General features: G+C 44.8%; 2 protein-coding genes across 3 annotated transcripts; one reads left to right on the top strand and one right to left on the bottom strand.

Moving 5' to 3' along the window:
- Nucleotides 1–4,968: 4,968 nt before the first annotated feature.
- Nucleotides 4,969–6,020, top strand: LOC120665067 (cysteine proteinase inhibitor-like). The gene is made up of 3 exons (XM_039944496.1): nucleotides 4,969–5,350; nucleotides 5,446–5,644; nucleotides 5,783–6,020. The coding sequence occupies exons 1-2, from the start codon at nucleotides 5,219–5,221 to the stop codon at nucleotides 5,641–5,643; spliced, it is 330 nt and encodes a 109-aa protein (XP_039800430.1). The 5' UTR covers nucleotides 4,969–5,218; the 3' UTR covers nucleotide 5,644; nucleotides 5,783–6,020.
- A 106-nt stretch (nucleotides 6,021–6,126) lies between these two features.
- LOC120665066 (dr1-associated corepressor homolog) lies at nucleotides 6,127–11,979 on the bottom strand. Of its 2 annotated transcripts, XM_039944495.1 has the most exons (7): nucleotides 11,565–11,706; nucleotides 10,607–10,702; nucleotides 9,356–9,428; nucleotides 8,368–8,461; nucleotides 8,128–8,241; nucleotides 7,991–8,039; nucleotides 6,127–6,990 (listed from the first exon to the last, which is right to left on the bottom strand). In XM_039944495.1, the coding sequence occupies exons 2-7, from the start codon at nucleotides 10,637–10,639 to the stop codon at nucleotides 6,415–6,417; spliced, it is 939 nt and encodes a 312-aa protein (XP_039800429.1). In that variant the 5' UTR covers nucleotides 10,640–10,702; nucleotides 11,565–11,706; the 3' UTR covers nucleotides 6,127–6,414. The 2 variants fall into 2 exon arrangements, with proteins under 2 accessions (XP_039800429.1, XP_039800428.1); XM_039944494.1 differs by lacking the exon at nucleotides 10,607–10,702 and having other exon boundaries at nucleotides 11,565–11,979.
- Nucleotides 11,980–13,162: the final 1,183 nt, after the last annotated feature.

Genomic DNA, 13,162 nt, shown 5'->3' on the forward strand with positions numbered 1-13,162 from the left:
TACCCTCACCTCCATTCTCAGAAACATCCTTAACCCGAATTTTCTCCTCAACATCAAGAGATGCTATCAGGTTTTCAACTGATATTTCCTGTCTCTTGTGTTTCAGAGTAGTGGCAAAATTCCTCCAAGAGGAAGGCAACTTTGTAATTATGCACCCAGCCACAAACTTGTCAGGTAAAGAACACTTCATGAGTTCGAGTTCTTTGACAAGAACTTATACCTCATGAGCCTGTTCTACAACAGAATGGTTGTTTACCATCCTGAAGTCATGAAAGCTCTCCATGGTGTACAGTTCACTGCCAGCATCTGTTGCATCATATTTAGCAACCAATGCATCCCACAACTCTTTTGCATATGTTATGTGCATGTACACATCAACCAGACGATCAGCGAGAACACTTATCACGCATCCCACGAAAATGTTGTTGGCATCCGTGAACTTCCTCTTCTCTTTAGGAGAATGTTCACCTGCTGGAATACCAAGCCTCGCTTCCCATGCATGCAGCACAGTAAGTTAGAGACGAATCTTGACTTGCCATCTCTTAAAGTGCACACCAGTAAACTTGTCTGGTCTCAGTGCATCAGCAAAACCAGCCATAGTAAAATCAACAGATTGCCTATAATAAGATTTTTGGATTGTTGAAATATTAGGCAATTGCATGATTAAATTTCGAAATAAATAAATCATGAACATAACTAGATCTAGCATGAACAACTCTATCATACTAATGACAAGGTACAACAGGATGATTAACTCTGAGAATATGATTAAGAACATGATGATTAACTCTGAGAATATGATTAAGAACTGGATGGAAAAATAGATTACGTACTGAGCCTTGGCTTTTGGGAAGATGAACGGAGATGACCGGACGAAGACAGTCCTGTTGATGGAGTGCAGCAGCCGATGTCGCAGACGACGGTTCGCCGCGGCGCCTGACTTGGATGAAGGACGAGCCGTGATGAAAACCTTGGAGCAGTCGCGCCGAGCGCTTTCCAAAAACTTTATTCGTCCTCTCCCGGTGTAGAATCTCGAGGACGGAGATTCCGGAGACCTGCTCTCCCGATCGTCGGTGCACGCCGATGCTCGGGATGGATTAGACTACGATGGCGGCGTAGCAGCGAGAAAGAGGCAAAACTCTAAGTCTTTGTTGTCGGTCGAAACCCACCGGCGAGCAGCGACAGGCAACACGAAGAGCCGGGAGGTCGCCGGGGCGCTGGCAGGCACTGCTCCCTCGTCGACGGCCCGCAATTCCATCACGCGCCCGGAGGTTCCGTGAAAAACCGGGCGTGCCACCTGACCTATACCCGATCAGGAGAGTGTGAACGTGCTCCGAACAGTTTCCTGCGTACAAAGACACGTGTAAACATAAGTCCGAGCCGTGGTCGGCTCCCCGGGATGACTCTTGCATCGGCTTTAAAGAGCCGATCGAGTCCCGGTGTCAGATTGGATCTGATTGTATCCGGATATGATAAAATAAGCAAATAACCGTAAAGCCGCTTCAATTGAATCTAACTAATCTAATCCACGAAGGTAAAAGCTTCACTGCTAGATCGGAATATCCTACACGTGACTGGGCCTAATGAACATAATAGATAACTAAACCAAAACCCAAAACAGAGGCCTAAGAACTAGCAAGAGCCGATTCCCGGAACAATCCCTATCGAGACTAAGATAAAGCATCTACTACATCACCGGATCATCCAATCCGTTTGCAAGGCCTAACCTAGCAGATATTACGCCAACTCTTAGAGATAAGAGCAAACCATAATAGATTAGATCTACTAGATATAAAAGAAGCAGGGTGTTGTCTCTGTGCGACTAATTCTATGCGACAAGAACTAGCATAAGATTGAAACGTGACTGCATAGAGACAACATGATATTTGTAGATGATAAACAACGAAGCACAACGGATCTACTAAAAGCCATGCTACGAACATCAGGATAACTAGCATTACTCGCCATCAAAAACGCTTCAGTACGAGTAATACCAAGGTAAAGGCAAAAACAACGCTGCCCTGATCGCGAGAAGCGATCAGGGCAGCATGACGCTTACTTGGATGAAACCCTAGGATTAGGGGTGGCGATGCGCCGAGGTTTGTTGTGGTGGAGACACCCGCCGTGTGTAAACGAATGCCGTCATCTTTATTCAATAGCATATGGGTACATATTTATAGTCCGAAGACTTCTTGCCGTGCAAGGCAACCCCTAAACTCTTTCCTAACCGAAGACTAGAGATAAATTACAACTCAATAAGGACTCTAAGATTAGATAATATGATCTGGACTCTTTCCTCCACCGGCCCAGATCTTCATGAAGCTTCCAAATATCAGCCGAAACACGCCGTATAGTTGTGGCAGATTCTGGTCGTCCTATTGTTTCGGCAATTCCCGTCGACTCCGAGCGAATCTGGACGTGATTCCAGTTGTATTGGAAAGCTTATCTCCTTAGCTTTCCATGCATATCTAGAACGCCCAAAACGGAGTCCATATGTGGCCTGGGCGTCCATTCTCGTACGGCCTCTTCCTGCAGTCCGAACCAGCCTCGCGAATACACTAGGCTTCAACATGGATTAGGCCCGTGACCCCATCTCAGCTTGACCCTTGAGTGCCCAATTATCATTGTATTTGGCCAAACTTATGATATAAGCCTGGCTAAGTGGACTCCTTTACCGTGGGCTTCTTCTGACATTTGGCCTACCAATCCTGGTCAAATTCTGGCGATAACAGTTTTGTAACCCTAGCTCGATTTTATAACCTTAGTTTGAGCTGATGTGTTCTCTGATGGTAGCCTATGAATTAGATATATAGGAGATTTATAGAAGCTCCTTAATTTTTTCCTAGTAATATGGGATTAAATATTTGCACCCCTCCACCACTTCCTTATGCCTATATGGACTTTTAAGATTTATTTGAAATAGCTGAAATATTTAATGGGCCAAATCTAAATTCCAACAGATGCTTCATGCTTGAGAGAGGGCAGGCAGCGGTGGACCGGCCCTCGGTGCGGTGCGGTGCCGACGCAGACGTTGCGACCGTGGTCTCTCACCACCGGCTTGGCCGTATTTGACTCTTTGGGCACTACCGCTGGCACGTAGTTCGGGCTCGACGCAGCACGGAGTGAATCTCTGTGTCGTCTGAGCAGCAGATTGGACGGGAATTTCTGGGCTGGGCTGGGCTGCACACACCACCCAACAAAGTGCAAAACAACATTATGGGCCGTTAGCTCTGGGCCGACCATAGATTGCATCTTCTATCCCTTATTTCTAATTTCTAGAGCAATCTTTGGAGTTTACTATCTTTTCGCCCGTGCTTGTCTCAGGGAAAGTATAAATCCGATAATCCAGTTTATCTGTGAGGTCCCGGAGCCTAATTGCTCAAGATGAGAATGGTCCGGTCCGAATATGATGTTGGACCTGGCCTCCATGGCCTTAAGGTCAACTTCGGAGGTCATAGGTCGACCTAAATAAACGTTTTGCCTATGGTTTTGATGGTCCAGTGGGCCCATCAAACCTATGTATATGTAATCATTTCAGACATCATTATGCAATAGATATCTTTACAGTTGGCAAATGTTATTACAGTTATAAATCTCCAAAGTTAAAGGTCATTACAGCAACAACAAAGATTAATTCTTTTCTTCCTCTATAGACTTTGCTGCTACACAACTGCATTGGATGTTACTGCATCGTTGTTGCTATGTTATTACAGTTAAAGGAAATATCAGAAGTTTTTTCTGTCGGGTTAAATCAAATCACAGCAGATCTGAGAGGAAGAAACAAGAAATCCTAGCTACAGAAAAAGAACAATCAGGCGTTGACTTGATAAAGGCTAGTACAGGCTCTTGAGATTCGAGCTTGGAATGGTGGACGAGCTCTCGTGTTCAAGCAAGCATGGAGATGCGACAAAGAGATATTGCGTGGGAAAGAAAGGAGAGACGATAAGCTTATTGGCGGGGAGATCCGCTGGAGGGGAGGGCGAGCTGTCGAGTCGCCGTCGCCTGCTCACTCGCCTCTGTGCCAAAGCGGAGGAGTCTGGCGGCGCACTCGTGAATGGGGTCGTTGGGGGAAGTGTCACGCCACGAGTCGACCCTATCCACCTATCGGGTCAACAGGTTTTTGCTCTAAGTGGATTATTTCTCATTTGAGGCCGACCCGATGACTCATTGGTCTTGCTATTCTCATTTGAGGCCGACTCAATGACTCATTGGTCTTGCTATTGTGTGTCGGACCCGCGACCCAATGGATCGACTTGCCCATTCTCATCCTGACTAATTTAATTGTCCAGTAAGCTGATGTGTGCACTGAACTTTTTTTTTTGAGCTTAAGCGTGGCCTTCATGGGCATGTGTGCACTGAACTGCCCATATTAGGGCCGTGTTTGGTTGAGGCTGAAAAAAATTTCGCGAAAACTTTTGCATCTTTGACCACTAATTTAGAGTATCAAATAAAGTCTAATTACAAAATCACCTCCACAACCCCACGTGAAAATCGCGAGACGAATCTAATGAGGCCTTTGACCGCGTGATTAGAAAATGGTTACTGTAGCACCACTGTAGCAAATCATCAATTAATTACCATAATTAAATTCATCTCAAAAAATTACATCCGTCCCTAAAAAGGTTTTACAAATAGACTATATTTAGTACTACATGCAAAAATTCATTTTTTTTTTGAAATCTTGATGGGACGGCTAACCAAACGCGGCTAGATTCCGCACACCAATTCCTTCCCTAGCAGGGCTAGCACTATGAGAATCATTTCACTCAGCGTGGAAACTCCAAACAGGGACCCGCCCACGGAGCCGAGCAATTACGGACGGCCCCGCTTCCTTCGCCACGCCACTTTGCTTCCTCGCAAAGCATCGCCGATGCGGTGCCGGTGCCGGTGCCGCAGAAATCATTCGCGTCGTGCCGCCCGCGTCGTCCCGACGCGCGACGCCCAACTTGTCCATCGCTTCGTGCGGGTCCCCGTCACCGTATTCGCATCGTCCTGCACACGGCGGACTTCGCCTTCCCCGTGGTCCCCGTGGCTGGCCGGCTATAAGACGCGCCTCGCCTCGCCTCGCCTCCACCTCCACTTCAGACCTTCGTGCAGTGGAGCGACAATCCAGTGGTGGTGCTAGCGACCAGCGGTAGTGGCCGGCGCCATCCGTCTTTGTACCCGTCTCGTCGCGCGGCTGTTCAGGCCGCCTCCTCCCGCCCGGACAGCGGCAGCGATGGCCGAGGCGAACGGCGAGCGCCCAGCGCGGAAGTTGGGCGGCGTCCGGGACGCGCCGGCGGGGCGCGAGAACGACCTCGAGGCCATCGAGCTCGCGCGCTTCGCCATCGCCGAGCACAACAGCAAGACCGTAAGGACACGCCCCCCCCCCCCCCCCCCCCCCTCGCCCAGATCACCTTCACGGTCGTCGGAATTTGTCACTGATGCTGTACATCGTGTGCGCAGAACGCGATGCTGGAGTTCGAGAGGCTGGTGAAGGTGAGGCAGCAGGTGGTGGCCGGGACCATGCACCACTTCACCGTCGAGGTCAAGGAGGCCGGCGGCGCCAAGAAGCTGTACGAGGCCAAGGTGTGGGAGAAGGTCTGGGAGAACTTCAAGCAGCTCCAGAGCTTCGAGCCCGTCGGGGACGCCGCGGCCGCCTGAGGTACAAGCTTCTTTTTCCCCCCACAAGAAACAGACGGGAACACCACTGACACTGAAATTGAATCACTGAGATAGCTCTAAAAAACCAGTATGGCGATCGCTGATCACATTTACCTTGCTGATGATAACCATGTTTCAGGCAAACGTACCATCTTCCCAGTGTGATGTGTTTTTCCCCTGAAGGCTCAAGCTTGTCGCTGGACGCTGGAGCAGAACAATGAAAGGATTTAGCTATCAGACATGGATACACCACCTCACTGGAGGAGTTTATATGATGAATAAACCAACTTACCAGATGTATCATATGTTTTTTTAAGTCCTGCAATGAAGTGCGCTGTGCTACAAGCAATCTGAAGTACTATTGCATTTTCTAGCCATCGTTGCTTCAACTTTCACCACATTTAAACCTGCGTCTTCCTCCAAAGCAGCAGCGGCAGCGGAGTATCAATTAGTCAGGTCAATTTTACATCAAAGCCGTAGACATGAGAAATTTCCACCGACAACATTTTCAACAGCTATCCAATTACACATAAGCATAATCAACATTAAACTGGGGAGCAACAGGAATGGACAACTGGCGAACCTGTGCCAAAACACTAGCTGTCCAGCGAATCTTACTTTGGAACATTATAGTCGAGCGACTTTAACATCTAGCATATTCTAAAACTACATCTGCAGCTTCAGCGGCTATTATACACATGATACAAGGCAATTGCTACAGAGTAACCTACGATTATCCTGCTGTCCTACTTATCCACTTGGAGCTAAAACCTAGTCTTCATTATCATAATCCTCGTCATCGTCCAATTTATGGTTCGACGATAAAGCAAACTGAGCTGGGTCAACGTCCATCTTGTTCATGTCAGGCAGTTCCCAACCACCCAGAAACTCCTTGAGTTTCGCTCCTTCCTTCGACCGCGGAACAGATGGTCCTGCTGTGGCTGCAGACGAACTAGTTGCTGGGGCAGTCAGTCCTAAATTGGCTGCGGCTGAACTAGTTGCTGGAGCAGTCAGTTCTAAATTGGCTGCAGCTGAATTAGTTGCAGGAGCAGATGACTGGGTTTGGGGTGGCACAGCAACCTCATCTTCATCTACTGGATCTAAATTTAAGTCAATGTTCCTTAAGCAAGCCCTGGCACTGGTCACTGGTGTAGCCTCCTTTGCTTCAGTCGCATCTGATACCTCATTTGCTACCTCCACCTTTAGGCCAGCTGGCTTGCTAGATTGGTTCTCCACGAATTGTTCATGAGTTGTGAAAGCCTCCCTCCAAGCACCACGCCCACCACGGCGACCTCTTCCACGACCCCTCCCATGGCCCCTGCCATTGCTTGTAAGGCTTTCTGCATCCTGCACACAAGCAACTTGGATCAGAAAAAAGAGCTTAAAAATTCGAATCTAATACTACCCCCATCCCAAAATATAGCAATTTTTAGACTTGGTCAAAGTCAAACATTTTCATCTTTAACCTACACAATAATTAATTTTAAGTAGAAAAGGTTACATGCTATGCTAGTTGGTTTCATTATGAAACAACTAATATCATTTTTTAAGTTATCAACCTTTATGTTTTTTTACTATCCACAGTCAAAGTTTAAAAGGTTTGACTTGAAAAAAAAAACCTAAACATAGCTATATTCTGGGACAGAGGGAGTAGAAAATAGGAATTATATTTTATGGATAGGACTTATATTTGATAATATAAGAGAAACATCAAGGATGCATATCAGAGGGAAATTACATTCTGATATAAATACTTAAAGTATTAGGTGAAATAGTCCACTTTGTCCCTCAAGTTCTGCACGAGACTCAGCTTTGTCACTGAACTTGCAAACTAAAAATCCAGTCCTTAAACTTCATTTTTTAGCTTAAATCTATCCTTGCTCGGTTGCTCCGGCGTGGCATGTCAAGTTGCATGCCTAGTCAGTGCTGGCCAACCTTTATTGAGTCATCTACCCTTGTTTTGTTCCATACATTACTAAACCAATCTTTGGTGGGACATCGACAGATCGTTGCCACAATTTCTTTAGTTGAGCATTTATGTGCTTTCTAAAAAGCAGGGATACCCTTTTTCGAAAAAAAAAGATATTCCACATGTGAAACATCCCAGGCAAGGATGTTCAGGGTAGACTAAGCACACAACGTGGCATGCCACATTGGAGCAAGGACAGTTTGAGCCCCAAAACAAGTTGAGGGATTGGAATGGCTGATTTCAAAGTTCAGAGACAAAATAGAGCATCCAACAAAACTTGAGAGATGAAATTGGCTATTTTGCCAAATTATCATGAAAACATGTGATAACTGTGAAATATGAAACATCAACATGAAGTTGTGGATAATAGTGACTTACATTTCTTGTCCTCTTTAGTTCCTCATCACTTCCATCTTCTTCAGATTTCCTGATGACAATTTGACATTTGTTAACATTCTGCAGAAGATGATCTGTAGACATAAGAACCATATTAACCACACGACAGATTAAATTACCTTCTTTTGCCAAGCTTATCATCAGCAATAGCATCAGATGTACCAGTGTCTGGAACTTTGCTTACTACATCCCTCAAGAAATCATAGACATTGTACGTTTGTATGCATTGTTTCCTGAACACATTATGCAAAACACTTAATGAGGAAGTGATGAATCAAAAACATGTAAAATGATACTACATTCCAGGAAATAAATTTTTTTCTATGTATGATAAGAAGATAAAGATCAAGTGTACTTACAAATGGGAAGAACCAACAGTCTTGACCCCCTTTCGAATTGTAATATCATATGTCCTATCGCATAAATCTTGCAGAAATAACTCCAATGCTTTGGCTGCAAATTATGGACATTGGAGACATGGGCATTAGATGAACTTGAACAAAATGTGGACAATCACAAGAAATTGTATTGATATAGAAGAACAAACTGCAAGGGAGATAAGCTAGCTGAAATGGCAAATGGCAAGACAAATTTGGGTTACTTTACTACAGTAACTTGCATGAAAATTTAAATTTGCAAAAGTACATGAAGAGGACGAGAAAGCAATAAATTAAAGTACATATATGGATGTTGTACTTTACTACAGTAACTTGCATGCACATTTAAATTTGCACAAGTACATGAAGTGGATGAGAAAGCATTAAATTAAAGTACAGATACGGATGCATACTATATCTAACAGTAGGCCTGTTTAATTTTCTACCCACTGCCAAATGGAAATATGGACCAGAGTTAAGCCTGTTGCTGTTATTTTACTTCCTCAACTCAAAATAATATGCGGTAATGAAGACTATAATAACAGTAGACTCATCGCACTTCATCATAAAATTCCGGTCATAATAGAGAGCTGTGGTGTTTTACCAACATTAATAATTAAGTACTTAAAGTTTCCAAAGAGGATGCCTAAAATATAAATATTTTGGCACAAATATCACAATCAGAAAATCGATTAAATCATTCCGCTTCTGAAGAAGTAAGACATGAATGCATAGCATGGAATGTACCCACTTTACATGAAATGGAGTTTAATTGCACGTGTTTTTGTCCTTTTGGTCTCCTAAATTAAAGCCTAATCAATACTCATATAACAAAAACACAACATGGCGGGAAAAAGATCCATTCCGTAGTGATTATTGATTAGTGAATAACTACATGACTAAAACTTATGACGTTATAGTATGGTAAGTTACAATGTGTGTATTTCTAGGAAATTACAGGAGAACTTACACACTAGAACAGGAACAGCTAGAGCAATCTTGCCGACATCTTCATCTGCTTGCATGATCTTCTTAATCCGAGGCTATGTGTCATAAAATAATAACCCAAGATTAGATCAACTCAAGGATATCATCAACTAGTTACATGAAGAATTGTTTGTAATTGTCATCACCCCATACTACCCAAGTGGCCCAACAATAGAACCTCTATGGAAAAAAATGAAACCGGTGCACATAATGTGCTTACTTGCTACAAGTGGTTATAAACATCAGTACTAGCAGATGGAGAAAGATGTACAATTCATTTTACAAAGCAAAGGCAAGCAAGTAATGCATACTGAATGCAGGGATTGATGCATCAGATGTGGATTTTCTATTGAATGGATATCACAACATGTGACTCACTATACCATGCCTGGAATCAGATGGTACAACAAAACTAAGCTGCTAATCCACATTATCAACAGCCACGGATCTAGAACAAATGACTTGCATGATTGACTGCATAATATTAACACAAAGTAATAATGTCATTTGTTCATAACAGATGAAGATTAAATCAAATACAGTATTAAGTCAACGATAATCCCAAAAGAATGTTTGGTGAACTCTCAATGCATCTGGGCACCAACAGTTTTTTTATCCATCATAAACAAATCATGAATCATAAGAGAGTTCAAATTGTGTACAAGTCCCCACCACCACCACCACCAAACCCGCCCACCCACAAGGCAACCTGATCCATGCCCCAAAACGTGGAGTATCATCAAAATGATGGCAGCAGGTGAAATGACCTACACATTCCAGGGATTTCTACAAATCATCTGCTTACACCTTACAGCATATTCACCAATCAAACCCTGAAATATCCAGATGTATGTGCCGAACCATAGTTTATTAAAAACACATAGATGATTACCAAAATCTCAGAACACAGAAATCCAGCAAAATCACAGGCAAACCTTTTTTTGAACGAAATAGAAATCATAAGCAAATCTCATCAACAGAATTCAGGTGCAAGTGGTAGTGCTTGCCTCCTGTGAACCAAGAGGTCACAGGTTCGAGCGGTGGCCTCTACACATTGCACGATGTGTGGGAAAGACCTCCCGCTAATAACCTCCCCGAGACCCCGCTAAGTGCGGGAGCCTACGACACTGGGTATGTCCTTTTTATATGCATAATAGAGGCCCACGTATCATGCATCCACATGCAGATACATACAGGAATTTAAACCAATCGCACAATCTAGGATGAATCTTACAGCGGAAAAGTGGATATCCAGCTTCTTCCTCATGGTGCCGGAAGCAGTGCTGGAAATCTCTTCCCCAGCGCATACATGAGGTTATAAACATCAATCCTAGCAGATGGAGAAAGGCATACAATTCATATTTCAGTGTTAAATGCTAGCAAAAAATGCATCACAAATGCAGTGACTTATGCATCACATGTGGGATTCCGTATGAAACAGATTTATGCTGCCTTAGACTATAAATGCATAGATATCATATCATAACAGTAGATTATACCATGGTTGGAATCAGATAGTGTAAAAAACTGGCATTCTCACAAATCTAAGCTGCTAAACCATGCTATCAACCACCATAGGTCTAGAACAAATGATATCATTTGTTCACAACCGATGATGATTAAATCAGCAACAAGACTTAATGAACATCCGAAAAGAATATTTAGTAAACTCTAAATGCATCTAGGCACCAGCAATTTATTTTTATCTCGACTCCTCAAATCAAAATAACCAATGCATTCTGTTCTGGTAGTCAAGTATGTAAAATTCCCACCTAGGCAACCAGGTACATACCAAAAACGTACCATGGAAATGCTGAGGGCAGAAAAAAAATTACCTAGACATTCCAGGATTAAAAAAATCGATTTCTTAGATCTACAGCATATTAACCACGCAAACCCCGAAATACCCTGACTTATGTACCGAGCAAACAGTAAAAAAAGTTAATCAAAACATATCCACGCACGCATACCGCGATCTTGGAGCACGCTGATCCAGTAAAATCATAGGCAAACCTTTTTTTCAAACGGAAAATTTGAAATCACAAGGAACCTCGCCATCAGAAAATCAAAAAACCACATGACTAACACAGGCGCACACATCAATATATCATGCATACGCGCGCGCATGCGTACGTACTGGGATCAGCACACAGGTATTTAAATCGATGGCACGGTCTCAGATTGAATCTTACAGCGGGGAAGCGGGTGTCCAGCTTCTTCCTCATGGCGTCGCCGCCGGCCTAGCAGCGCCGGGACCGGGACCAGCGCCTGAAATCTCCTCCGCCGGGACCAGGGGTTCGATCGCTCGCCGCGGGGAGCGCAGCTGCGGACATCGGATCGCGGGGGGGAAAGAACAGGAACATTAAATAGCGAATCCGGGTGGGATTGGGGATTTGGGGGCATTAGGGTTTCCGTTACTGGCCCTTGTTTTTGCCTCTTTTGTGAAACAGCACGCCTTTCCCACCCCAAGTCGCTCGATCCGTGGCCGGGCCGCGCGAATCGGGCCAAGCCTCTCCCACTCTCCTCACCCTCCCACCGTGAAGAGGGTCTCGTGAACCCGGTGCGTAGGCCAAGGACCGCGCCGAGTAGCATCCGATTCGGGGTCTCCGGATTCTATCCCACACGGACCGGGTCCACGGAGGCGCCCAGGCCTCACCCCAAGCGCGCGCGCGTCGAAAGGCGGGAGAGGGCGGTGTGGGGCCCGCGTCCATGGACCGACCCTCCCCCCGCGCGTCGCGCGGGGGAACACACATCAGCGCAGCCGCTCGTTTCGTTCCCTTCCGGACGAGGGTGCGGGGCCCGCATGACAGGGAGCGGGCGGGGTTGGGTGGTGTGGGCGGAGCCGTGACGCTGGTGGGCTCCTGCACCCGCCGTCGGTTTGGTTGCGGAGGGGATCCGACGGCTCGCCGAGCGGCTCGGACGCGCCTGGAGAGTGGAGACTCCTCCCGTTTTTGGATTTTTTTGGTTTAAACCGGGTTTAGGTGCAACAACCGCCGCTTCCGTCCCGGCGGAGGTTGCCTCGTGAGATCCCACGTACGTCATTAACTCTATCCGTTCTCTCCCTCTTTCCACGAATACATCCTTATCCTTTTCAAGTATTGCTAATTTTAGGAGGAGAGATAAGTTGGCCAAAAAGAGAGATTTAGCAGTGCCAAAAGAACAGCGCATTGCCCTAGGAATCTAGTAGCCTCTACAAGCTATCTAGTGCGATGCATCGTCATGTGTAGATTATTCTTGGATCACCGCCTTACTTTGTTGATAATGACCATTCTAACATCAAATTTCTACCGCACGTTTGACGTTCTCGTCGACCTTTATCATTGTTCCTTTCGGATAAATCAACTGATATAGTTGGCTGGATTTAGCTTTCATCACAACAGCTGTCATTAACTTCGATTTCATTTAGTTAAAAAAAACTCCGATTTCATTTAACGTATCATTTGTTGTTGTTATTTCTTATTTGCCCCATGGGTGATGAATGAGTAATGAGATCTCGTAATCCACCTTTAATTTTCTCCTCTATATGTCTCTATGTGCCTTCGAGCACACCTTTTTTGTAATACAGAATAATTTTAGATAATTAAATGGCCTGAGATGTGTTTTCATTGTATAGTTACATACTATGTTATTATTAAAGATGTTGAGACGTGTACTTCTAATGCATGGTCACGGAGTATCATCTAAGAGGATTTTATCCTGTTTCTATTGTGTAGTGTTATTTATTTATGTAGACAACTCAATGGCAAGTCCTATTCCTAGGTATGTAATTAATTGCCTGCATATTTTTGAG

This window comes from Panicum virgatum, chromosome 3N (genome assembly GCF_016808335.1).
Source record: "Panicum virgatum strain AP13 chromosome 3N, P.virgatum_v5, whole genome shotgun sequence".
In the NCBI taxonomy this organism is placed as follows: domain Eukaryota; kingdom Viridiplantae; phylum Streptophyta; class Magnoliopsida; order Poales; family Poaceae; genus Panicum; species Panicum virgatum.

What these genes read in the sequence shown, in the direction of transcription:
- LOC120665067 (XM_039944496.1), top strand. Translation starts at nt 5,219, where the DNA reads ATGGCCGAGGCGAACGGCGAGCGCCCAGCGCGGAAGTTGGGCGGCGTC. An exon ending in CCGAGCACAACAGCAAGACC is followed by an intron (nt 5,351 to 5,445) that starts GTAAGGACACGC and finishes TCGTGTGCGCAG; the next exon opens with AACGCGATGCTGGAGTTCGA.
- LOC120665066 (XM_039944494.1), bottom strand. Translation starts at nt 11,597, where the DNA reads ATGAGGAAGAAGCTGGACACCCGCTTCCCCGCT. An exon ending in TGGACACCCGCTTCCCCGCT is followed by an intron (nt 9,429 to 11,564) that starts GTAAGATTCAAT and finishes TATGACACATAG; the next exon opens with CCTCGGATTAAGAAGATCAT. An exon ending in AACTAAAGAGGACAAGAAAT is followed by an intron (nt 6,991 to 7,990) that starts GTAAGTCACTAT and finishes GCTTGTGTGCAG; the next exon opens with GATGCAGAAAGCCTTACAAG.